Raw genomic sequence first — 12525 nt, forward strand, 5'->3', positions numbered from 1 at the left:
GAGTTCCTCTTTCAGTATCCTATCATTTTGTCTTTTCATTCTGTTTATGGGGTTCTCAAGGCAAGAATACTGAAGTGGTTTGCCATTCCCTTCTCCAGTGGACCACATTCTGTCAGACCTCTCCACGATGACCCGCCCATCTTGGGTGGCCACACACAGCACGGCTTAATTTCATTGAGTTAGACAAGGCTGATTCATTGAGGCATCAGAGGGCAGACACACAAACCATAATCACAGAAAACAATCAATCTTATCACACGGACCACAGTTATACCCATTAGTGGCATATAATTTTGGAACCGCAGAAAAACCACATGCTGTAGACACTTTGTTTTTAACAGAGAGCTATACTACACACTCCTTGAGGTCTGTTCTGAACCTGTGATTTCACAATAACCTTCCCTGACTCAAAAGAGAAGGAATGGGGCCCAGGCAACTTTGAATCCAGCTTGTTTCCACACACCCACTCTAACTCACCAAGAATCCTAGATTTTTTTCCTCTTTCTCAATATGAACAGATACACTCTCTTCTGTGAAAGTACTAGTCACTCACGTGTCATGTCCAACTCTTTCCAGTGTTCAAACATTACAAATGGAAAGTAATGTCCAAATCAGGGCAAACTCTCTTAAAAGAGGCTTAAGAATTGGACGATAAAGCAGTGTCTGTTGGGGAGGATGGGTTTTGAGCACACTTTTTGACTTTGGAAAGGTTTAAAATGTATTATGTGAATTAGCAAAATCATGAGTTTTAATGTTTGGGAAACAACACTTTTTAAATTACTTTCAAAGGACTTTTTATTTACTGATTATTTTCCTTCTTTCTTTTCTCCTTACCGCTTCATTTACTAATGAATTCTTCCCTAAAGAAGCTGCTATAAAAAACTAAGACTGTGATGTGTGCTGTGTGCTCAGTCGTGTCCAACTCTCTGCGGCCCCTGGGACTGTAGCCCAGCAGTCTCCTCTGGCCATGGGATTTCTCCAGCCGAGAATACTGGAGTGGGTTCCCATGCCTTCCTCCAGGGGATCTTCCCCACCCAGGGATCGAACCTGCAACTCTTGCATCGGGTTCTTTACCACTGAGCCACCTGGGAAGCCCCAAGACTGTGATATTACCAGTGACAAATTATTTCCCTTATACACCCACAGTTTTCATTGTTCTTCCTCTCTGTGAGTGAAACATTATGAGATAGAACAAGAGAGAGGGGTCAGAGAGGATAACCTGCTTTTCTAAGTCCTCAGAACATCACATATAGGCTCAAGGTTTTAAAAGATGGCCAAGTACCTTCCGACTTGTACCAAGGAGGTGGCTTCTCAGACATTTCTTATTGTAGAGTTCTTTTTTTTAATCCTTCCTTGCAGTCCTCGAGAACGCAAAAAATGGGTTCTGCCTTTGCTGGTAACTTAGGCACTCTCTGTGCCTTGCTCAAGTTCTCCTACAGGGCTATTTCTGTCATGCCCAAGTCTCTGTATGGCTACTGGTTATTGAATAAGCATGACAACTCTATTTTCAATGTAAGGGAGGACACTTAAAATACATGTGCATTTAGATATTTCCAATTTCAAAAAGCTTTGAGTTTCTCAACAATGGGTGTGAGCTATGGTTATTTTGTAAAATTTTACATAATATGTAAAAATACTGTAATCGGATTTCCTTCTTACCCCACATTGCAGGATGGTGACCTTATTAGCGCCAACCACCCATTGTGAACATAACCTCATCTCTTCTATAAACCCCAGAATATATGCTTATTGAGATACTATACTGAAATTTAATTAGTTTAATAGCACCCAAAGGGGAGAAAGCCCAATAAAAAGGCAGCCAATGCTATAAAGACTGAGGCCAGTGGAGAACTGCCAACACTCGGTGGTAAGCAGGACAATATTGGGTCAGTCCTGATATTTCTAAATAGCATCTGATAGTTTCTAAATGCCATCAATTTTTTTTTTAACGCAAAAGGCGGTGGGGGGAAGGAACGGCTTCTGCCTGGTCCCGCATGCAAGGATGCAGGTGAAACACCATTTCATTCTGCACATGTTTCTGCGTTCTGTCTTCATGCTGTACAGGTACAGCATCAACCCTCTGGACAAACAGGTCTAGTTAAAGATGTCCCCGCCTGGAGCCTGTCTACACAGTTCTTAAGACTGTTTCCAGAAGAATACGTGAAGAGAAAAAAGTAGGATCTTCAAGTGAGAAGAAAATCCCCATCTCCCGCTCTGAGGTGGGACTAAAACCCTTTTTCTCACCTGATGGAAGAGAGGGCTGTGAGTCACGGGGATTCCTAAGCCACTGAAGCACATGCCTAGGACCATGTCATCTGGAGCATCGTTGCCGTAGCAGCGACACTTGCTGGCGAGAAGTCTCCTGATGGCCTCTTTGCTGAAAACCATTCTGGGGGAAGCCAGAGCAGACAGAGAAGGCAGTTAGGGCCTTGCGACTGGTCATCTAAATGAGGAAATAGAGTTGAGAGCCACGTTTCTCATAAAGATGTCAACATCAGTAGTGTTTCATAAAAATCACTCTTAAGTTATTTAATAAGCGTATTTCTTCATATATATCTTATACACAAATAAATAGGCAGTATTCTTTTTCTAGTATGTCACTGGAAAATTAGAAGAGTTCATAAGTTCACACATGCTTAATGAGATCAGTAACAAAATCTGCCAACATTCCCCCAGCAGGCAGATGGACCCGGATATACAAGGTACCTAAGTCATACAGGTGATAACTGACAATGAGATCAAATCTAACTGGAAAATATGCGTGGTCCACGTGATTCCTGCTCACAGAAGCCTCCATGAGGTGATTTCGAGAAGGGTGGTGGGAGAAAGAGACTGATTGGCCTCCACTGGTGCTAAAATGCTGCCTGACCTGATACGCCGGGCACCTCCCAGTGGAACTCACACTGTCCCCGCCTTTCTGCGCTCTCCCTAGCGCTGCAGGAAGCTGGGGACTTTGCAGTGCCCTCCAGACTCCCTGGCCAGCTACATCCCAGCTTCATCCTGACAACAAGGGGCACATCCCTGGAGGAGGCCGTCTGCTCCTGGCTCAGCTGGTCTCTAGCCAGAGGCAGGTGTTGGGCATGCAGGAGCCACAGGCTCCAGGAACGCTGGCACAGGCTGGCAGAGCTCTAGGGACAGTTCCCAAGCAGCAGTGGCAGCCAGTCCCGGGCCCGCCCCGGGTGCTGCATTGCTAGCCTGACAGCAGCGGTGGCCGCAGCAACCTGTGCCAGCAGCTCCCAAATCCAGCATCTTCTGCTCCTCCAGCCTCGGGAACAACAGTGCTTCCTGGAGTTACTGAGCTCTGGGTAAAGCCACCAGCTCCCTTTTAGTCCTCTGGCCCTTTCCAATACCTTGTACCAAGTTCCTGCAATAAATTCTCTTCTTTTTAAGCACAGATCAGTTTCTAGTTTCCCTTCTGGTCCTAGAGTAGTACTAGATGTTTTCGTATCATGAATAACCCAAGAGCTGATAGGACTAAAATGATTCACAAGTTCATTCCCTATAAGCAAAGACTTTACTGACGGCAAAACTATCTATGTATCCATATATTCCCATCGTCAAATAGAGGGTCTCACAGTAAGTCCTCAATAAAGGTCTGCTGATCCGCGTTTGTAAAGCTCTTCTTGAGGGAGGGAAAGAGGACAGAGCCCTTGAGCACAGTCCCCGATGCAAACGCATCCGTTCCCGCTCAGCGGGGCTCAGTTCAGAACTGTGTAACCAGCACCAGTGACCACGGCCGGTGACGCAGCAACATGGAAGACTCCCTGCTTTTGCTGACATGTCACAAGACTGGATGGAGTACGACAAGACGAAAAAGAAGCTCTTTATTTAAGGTGATACAAGGAAATAGGGCTGTACAAGGAGAAAAATGGTGCTGTGAACTATACAAAAGGGAACTGCAAGTGTGAAAACTCACCATGAACTGCCTCTCTTAAAAATCGAGCATTCATCAGTGACTCTCAAAATGGCTTAAAGACTTTAAATGTAAGACAGATACCATAAAATTAGAAAACAGCATAGGTAAAACCTTCTCCAACATAAATGCTACAATGATTTTTCTTAGGTCAGCCTCCCAAGACAACAGAAATAAAATAAACAAATGGGACCTAATCAAACTTACAAGCTTTTGTACAGCAAAGAAGTCATAAAAGAAAGACAACCTATGGAATGGGTGAAAATATTTGCAAATGATGCAACAAGGGCTTAATCTCCAAAATATACAAATAGCTCATACAGCTCAACAGAAAAACAAGCCAAACACTGAGCAGAAGACCTTAACAGACATTTCTCCAAAGAAGACATACAGATAGCGAACAGGCACAGGAAAAGATGTTCAACATCGCTAATTATTACAGAAATGAGAATCTAAAACTACAACGAGGCACCACCTCACACTGGTCAAAATGGCCATCATTAAAAAGTCTACAAATAACAAATGCTGGAGAGGGTGTGGAGAACAGGGAACTCTCTCACACTGTAGGTAAGAATGTAAGCTGATGTGGTCACGATGCAAAATAGTATAGAGGTTCTTCAGAAAACTAAAATTAGAATTACCATATGATCCAACAGTCCCACTCAGACAAAACTATAATTCAAAAGAGACGTGCACCTCTGCATTCACAGCACTATTCACAGCAGCCAAGACGTGGAAACTAAAACGTCTAACAGATGAATGGATAAAAACGATGCAATACACACACACACACACACGCACGCACACACCCACAATGGAATGCTACTCAGTCATTAAAAACAAAATGAAATAATGCCACTTGCAGCAACATGGATGCAACTAGAGGTTATCATACTAAGTGAAGTTGTCAGAAAGAAAGACAAATACCATGCGACAGCGCTTTTTATGTGGGATCTAAAATATGGCACAAATGAATCTATCTACAAAACAGAAACAGACTCATAGAAAAGAGACTTGTGGTTACCAAGGGGGGAAGAGGGATGGAGTGGGGGTTTAGAGTTATGGATGTAGGTGCTAGTCAGTCATGTCCGACTCTGCAACCCCATGGACTGCAGCCCACCAGGCTCCACTGTCCACGGAATTCTCCAGGCAAGAATACTGGAGTGGGATGCCATTTCCTTCTCTTTATCAGATCAGATCAGATCAGACCAGTCGCTCAGTCATGTCCGACTCTTTGCGACCCCATGAATCACAGCACGCCAGGCCTCCCTGTCCATCACCAACTCCCGGAGTTCACTGAGACTTACGTCCATCGAGTCAGTGATGCCATCCAGCCATCTCATCCTCTGTCGTCCCCTTCTCCTCCTGCCCCAAATCCCTCCCAGCGTCAGGGTCTTTTCCAATGAGTCAACTCTTCGCATGAGGTGGCCAAAGTACTGGAGTTTCAGCTTTAGCATCAGTCCTTCCAAAGAAATCCCAGGGCTGATCTCCTTCAGAATGGACTGGTTGCATCTCCTTGCAGTCCAAGGGACTCTCAAGAGTCTTCTCCAACACCACAGCTCAAAAGCATCAATTCTTCGGCACTCAGCCTTCTTCACAGTCCAACTCTCACATCCATACATGACCACAGGAAAAACCATAGCCTTGACTAGACGAACCTTTGTTAGCAAAGTAATGTCTCTGCTTTTGAATATGCTATCTAGGTTGGTCATAACTTTCCTTCCAAGGAGGAAGTGTCTTTTAATTTCATGGCTGCAGTCACCATCTGCAGTGATTTTGGAACCCAGAAAAATAAAGTCTGACACTGTTTCCACTGTTTCCTCATCTATTTCCCATGAAGTGATGGGACCGGATGCCATGATCTTCGTTTTCTGAATGTTGAGCTTTAAGCCAACTTTTTCAGTCTCCTCCTTCACTTTCATCAAGAGGCTTTTTAGTTCCTCTTCACTTTCTACCATAAGGGTGGTGTCATCTGCATATCTGAGGTTATTGATATTTCTCCCGGCAATCTTAATTCCAGCTTGTGCTTCTTCCAGCCCAGCGTTTCTCATGATGTACTCTGCATAGAAGTTAAATAGACAGGGTGACAATATACAGCCTTGACGTACTCCTTTTCCTATTTGGAACCAGTCTGTTGTTCCATGTCCAGTTCTAACTGTTGCTTCCTGACCTGCATACAAATTTCTCAAGAGGCAGATCAGGTGGTCTGATATTCCCATCTCTTTCAGAATTTTCCACAGTTTATTGTGATCCACACAGTCAAAGGCTTTGGCACAGTCAATAAAGCAGAAATAGATGTTTTTCTGGAACTCTCTTGCTTTTTCCATGATCCAGCAGATGTTGGCAATTTGATCTCTGGTTCCTCTGCCTTTTCTAAAACCAGCTTGAACATCTTCTCCTTATAGATGTAAGCTATTTCATTTAGAATGATAAACTACAAGGTCCTATTGAATAGCACAGGAACTATATCCAGTCTCCTGGGATAAACCATGGTGGAAAAGAATATTTGAGAAGAATGGCTATATAACTGAGTCACTTTGCTGTACAGCAGAAATGAGCACAACACTGTGTAAATCATCAGTTAAAAAAATAAAAGTAAAAAATGTTAATTATAAAAAAGATGTTGAAAGGCTATAAGACTAATGATATGACTTCCTTTAGTATACAATACAGTAATTTTAAAAATAGTTTTAAAATAAGGAAGACTAAAATAGGAGTCAGGGACTTGCCAAGGGCATACCTGCAAATCAAGACACCTGCAGAAGTGTGTCAGAAACAGGCCAGACCTGTGCTGGGCTCTGAGCAGATGAACAGGTCATGGTGGCCTCTCTGGGCAACAGAGCCGAGGCCTCTTCTAAGGAGGAGCCAGATCACCAATGACATCCTGAGCACAGCTTCATACCCAAACATATGTAAGCACTTTTTAAGAAAACAGTTATTGAACTAATTATCTCTAATTACCCAAACTTTCAAGGAGTAAGCAACAAAGTGGAAAACAGACAGCTGGATTCTAATAGTGCAAAGGTCTCATTTTCCACACATACATCACTGGAGTCCACATTCCTGGGTTATCCCTGATAACTGGGGCTTAATTTAAAGCAATGGTTTTCAAAAACTTACTCGACTCTAAACCACAGTGAGGAAACAAGAAACACAGTCCATATGTAACCATTTATGTTTTGTGTATGTGTGTAAAACTGAAAAATACACATAACATTTGCTACATAATATATCTATTTTATTCTGTTCTGTTCTATATTTCATTATTTTTAAATGTTGGTTGTGATCCATTAACTGGTTTTTAAAAGCCATTGATTGATTCTGACTTGCTGTTTAGAAAAAAAGCATGTTGGTTCTTAAGCTAGATCATCAGAAAAGTCTCTTGTAACATCAGAGAAACTATTATGCCTGCAGCTTTTATCAAAGGCAGAAATGAGACAATCTCATGAAGAATGTTTCTGCATCTTTGTGAAGTGCTGCTATGAACAGAACATGACACTGGTCCATGTTAGTCATATAAAGATCAGTACCAGTGTTCATGCATCTGCTTATTCATTTGTCCCCTGGACCCTGTAAAACTGCATCTCCACGACAGGCAGTGAGGATGCAATGAGAAATGAGATGCAGGTGCAGCCTTCAAATAATTCATAATTTGGGTGGAAAACAGGAAAGTAAATAGGCGATTAAATGATAATGGTCGGCATAATGTGCTTCGTGTATATGAGCAAAGTATCTAACCCAGATTCAGGAGCCAGACTAGCTTAGGGCTTGAGAATGATATATTGTCCACAAGAAGCAGAAGGATTAGCCAGGTGACAGAGGCGGAAGGCGGCGGGGGCGGGGTGGGGAACTGTGCTATGAAGAGACCAGCAGACGCCGTATATGAGGGAAGCGTTAAAAGACAGTGCCTCTGAGGAACTGAAAGAGGTTCAGCATGAATTCTCTCAGAATGAGGGCGCAGAGAAATGAGTCTAAGATGATAGAACAGCATCTGCCAAGACAGAGGCAGACCTGGTGAGCCCCAGTGAGGAAACTGGACTTTATCCCAATGGAAATGAGGGGCTGTACAAGGGCGCAAAAGACTTCCACTCCCCTGGTCCCGCAAAGAAAAACCCAAATAAGATACAAATCACGCTAACCTAAGGAACTGCTGAAGAGATGAGTGAGTGGAAGCCTAGATGAGCCGGCTTCCAGGGAAGAGCCTTGCCCGGGCGAGAGGGTCTGGGGGTGGGAAGGCAGGAGGAAAGACAGGTTAGAGACGTAGCCCCAAGGCCGGGTCTCGAGCACCTGGGGGCTAGGGGTTAGCCAACGAGAAGTGGTTAAAAGTGAGGCCCGATCCAGGTCAGTGTGAGTCTGGTTGAAATCTGAGCGATCATCTTCTAGTCAGATGCCTGCAGTAGGAGAGGAGAGTCCAGACTAACAGCAACGGGAAGGCAGCGCAGCCTCTGAGCAGGCAGCGAGAGGACCACAGAGAGTCTCTGACAACAGCACAGCGGGGAGGAGGACGAGGGGCGGGGGGACCAGGAGGCTATGGCTCTGCCCCTTCTGGGGTCAAAGTATTAACACATTCCTGCTGCAAAATATATCGACCCAAGTACAAAGCACAGTTGTTCAGCCGCTCAGTTGTGTCCGACTCCTTGCAACACCATGGACTGCAGCATGCCAGGCTTCCCTGTCCCTCACTACCCTTTACAAAAGGGGAAACTCTGGCTTAATGGACACCAGCCCCTCACCCAGGATACTAATGCATTACCACAAGGCTGCAAAGAGCTGGAACCTTCTTAAATGATGACGAACTCAACACTCCTCGGCTTGATGCTTTAATGTCTTCTCCAAGGCCTCGGTGGACCCCTACTTCCTACTGCTAATGGCCTCAGGTAGATCAACAAAGATCAGAACTTGCCCAGGCCTGGTTATCAATCGGAAAGGCCACCTCCACGACCATACTTCAGTCACCACTAACCAGGCCAGACCAAAACAGGAACCCCTGGAAGACCACCCTGTAGTCGTAGGCCCGGTTTTAACCTAGGGGATTGCCAAGTAAGAATAAAAAGTCCGAGGGTTCAGAAACCTACAATCCAGTGAATGCTGCCCACCACATAGTGGATACTCAACAAAACCTGCTGAATACGTGTAAATCACTACAGTGGATAAGAAGATTCTCCCTAAACACCCAGCAGCAAATACTATAGAAACAACAGAACAGGCTAACTGCTTGACTGATTCACCTACACAAATCAAATCAAAATCTCTCCCCATAAGAGATTAGGCAGAAGCTTACCTAAAAGCACTGATTCTTAACTATATTTAAAACCCATAAATCCCACACAAATATCCCATAATTGCTTAAATCTAAACTTTTGTAACTACTCTTTTCCCCAAATACAATCAATAAGCACTGGATAATTAAGAAGTCTAATGAATTATTTTCTGAAATGAAAATCTATACCCAAAATTTTTTTCATTCAAACAGACAATCAAAACTAACTGGCCGCCTAGAAGCAATCACTACTACACGCACATTTCTACCAACTTCCCTGACATTCATATATATATGTCATCTATATATACATACTTTATATATATATAATTTCTTCAAGGAATAAAATGTTCTTCACTGTGGGTTCTTTTTAATGTTCACGTTCCTATCATAGTAACAGCTCCCCCCATTTACAGAGCACTTAGGTATCAGCCTAGAGCCCGTGGCACAGACACACCCCTGCATCCCAGAAACAGAAGTGCAATTTCCAGAAAGCCAAGCTTATAGTTACCCTCCTCCTCCCGTGACGTAGCTGTAGCCACCGGTGCCCAGCCCGTAGCCATAACGCTCTCCCAGAAACACGGGTTCACGGGCGTCGTAGCAGCTCAGCAGGTGCCGGAGCCTGGAGATGCTAAGATTCCCAAGGGAACAGAAGCGACAGTTCCTTAATTCAAATGTGTCTGCAGAATACATATTTTACTGTTCTTACACCCCATTGGTTATACTCTGCAATACTCTCTCTCAGTCACAGAGATGAGATTCAGGAGACTTACAGAAGAAAGATTTAAAAAAAGAAAAAAGAAAAAAACCTGATGTACACTGTGCATCACTGGAAACTGGAGAGAAACTGAGAAACAAGGGTCCACCCCGTCCGTTTTCACAAGCCCCGACTGGCAGTGGCCGCCTTGTGTGGATGGGCAGCGTGCTCCCATTTTCACAAGCCCTGACCAGCAGTGGCCGCCTCGCGTGGATGGGCAGTGTGGCTGGGCAAGGAAGGAGGGTGGCCAGTGGCCTGCTCCCCACTGAAAGAACTCCTCAGTGTACCTTTTCAGACCTCGCTGGTGTCTGTTACAATACTTGATGGCTAAAAACGGAACCTGTAAAGTACAGATGAGTCCTTGGCAGGCAGGTGAAGGCAAGGCGGGAAGGGAATTTGGGCAGCAAAGCTTTTCAGGGGGCCTTCAGATTGTGGCACACCACTGCACTGTACTTACGGCCTCCTCTAGGGGGGCTTCCCTAACCCGTGGCCTTTTGTGTCTGTCTGTTTATACCTCCGGCCCCTATGCCTCCTTGTTGTGTGTCAACAGTGACAGCTTCCACAGGGCTGTGGGAATATCCATGAGCTGCTCAGAAAAATGCATTTATTTATCATTCACTTTATTCTCAGTTTCATCTCCTTTAATGGTTCCTCGGTTTTTTTAGTCTTTCATGACACTGGTATTTTTAAAAAATAAATGCCCACCCCCCTTTTAATAGATTGGTCCTCATCTTGGGTTTGTCTGATGTTTCCTTATAACAAAGGCAAGGTTACGCATTCTCAGGAGCTGCAGGGATAAAGAAGGCACGCCGTCTGGCCTGCGGCATCCGCCTGTCCTCCACTGGGAGTGTCTGTTTTGATCATACGGTGCTGCCCGGGGTCTCCCCTGGACACTTGCTATTTTGCCTTTGCTGTTTCTCAGAGTCTCCAGCAGACACTCTAACACTAGCGTATCCTGGTCCTCATCAAAACTTATCCCTAGTTTGGCATCCGTCAGTTTCTTGCCTGAATCAGTCTTTACTCTAACGGTGTCAGAGAGATGACTTTTCCAGCTCCATCAACCAGTCAGAACTCCTCGCTCCCTGCTAGCCAGAACCTGTGGACTGAACTGTGTCCCATGCACAATATTCATATGCTGAAGCCTTAACTCCCAACATGACTATATTTCAAGATGGGGCTGAGAGAGTCAATTCCTAGGCAGGTTGATAAGTCCGGGGTCCCCAAGGAGGAGAAAGGGGTCTGGGGCTCTCGAAGCGGAGACAGGGCTCTGGAATTTTCAAGGAGGAGGAAAGGACAAATATCTTTTTTCTTTCCTCTACATTCCTTAGCCTCAGTCACATAAAATGCTTCCTTTAAGCCCAGAACTGATGATTACACAACAAACAACTCAGTTTAAACTCTGTACTAAGGATCATATAGGGCTTCCCTGGTGGCTCAGAGGTTAAAGCGTCTGCCTGCAATGTGGGAGACCTGGGTTCAATCCCTGGGTCGGGAAGATCCCTTGGAGAAGAAAATGGCAACCCACTCCAGTATTCTTGCCTGGAGAATCCCATGGACGGAGGAGCCTGGTGGGCTACAGTCCACGGGATCAGCAAAGAGTCCGACAGGACTGAGCAACTTCACTTTTCAAGGATCATATAACAACAATGTATCCTGCTTGAGGACAGGCTCTCCTTTCTGAAAACCTTCTGGCTAATCTGTTATCTTAAAATGTAAATTATGGGAGTGGGTCTACTAAGATGTTTATAACCTTGAGACATTCTTTCGATTTATTGCAATAACTAATTTTAAAAGTATTTAACTCCCTTGCTTAGGCTATCAAGGGCGGGGGGCGCTCTCCATCCCTTTCTGATGTCTATGTCAGAAGCTTTCTCTGTCCCCTTCTATACTTTAATAAAACTCTGCTGCACAAAAGCTCTTGAGTGATCAAGCCTGGTCCCTGATCCCAAAGTTAAATCTTCTTCTTTGGAGATCACGAATCCAACACGGTTCCCCATAAGGTATCAGGGCCTAGAAGGAGGTTCAGCGAAGTCACCAGGGTAGGACTTGGATGCGACAGAACTTGTGTCCATATGAGAGGAGACACTAGAGAACACTCTCCATGGCACACAAAGAAGAGGTCCCGTGAGCACACACTAGGCCAGTGGCCACCCTCAAACCAAGAGAAGAGCCTTGGAAAGCTGCCTCGCCAGCACCTTGATCTTGGACTTCCCAGCCTCCAAAATGAGAAATAAATTTCTGTTGTTTAACATAAATTATTTTGTTTATTATTTGGTATTTTATTATGGAGCCAGATCTGCCTCATTACTTTTTTATTATAAGCATGAACTCATTGCTTCCTAACTGTCATGGTTCATAATCCATTATCATCCTCAATGACACTAATGCTCTTTCTTGTCCCAGATTCCACCAACAGGAACCTCTTCAAGCTTGCTCCTGTGTCCTCTTAACATGCACTCTTCTTTCTTTCTTTTTTTCCTAAGCACTTCCTAACTCTCTGGCATAAGAAAAAAAAAAGTTAAAATGTCTTCCTATATCTTCCTTGCCTCAACCTTAAAATCAGCTCTTTCTCTGAGAAGGCCTGGTTCCTTTTAG

At 44.5% G+C, this 12525-nt stretch overlaps 1 protein-coding gene across 1 annotated transcript in view; it reads right to left on the reverse strand.

The window, feature by feature from the left end:
* Positions 1 to 12525, reverse strand: part of B3GLCT (beta 3-glucosyltransferase) — a 120547-nt gene that overhangs the window by 11189 nt on the left and 96833 nt on the right. Inside the window, exons 13-14 of the mRNA XM_055542437.1 lie at positions 9685 to 9804; positions 2245 to 2389 (exon numbers count right to left, since the gene is read on the reverse strand). Coding sequence (XP_055398412.1) covers positions 2245 to 2389; positions 9685 to 9804 — 265 coding nt within the window. The remainder of the gene's footprint in view (positions 1 to 2244; positions 2390 to 9684; positions 9805 to 12525) is intronic.

Source organism: Bubalus kerabau, chromosome 12, assembly GCF_029407905.1.
Source record: "Bubalus kerabau isolate K-KA32 ecotype Philippines breed swamp buffalo chromosome 12, PCC_UOA_SB_1v2, whole genome shotgun sequence".
In the NCBI taxonomy this organism is placed as follows: domain Eukaryota; kingdom Metazoa; phylum Chordata; class Mammalia; order Artiodactyla; family Bovidae; genus Bubalus; species Bubalus kerabau.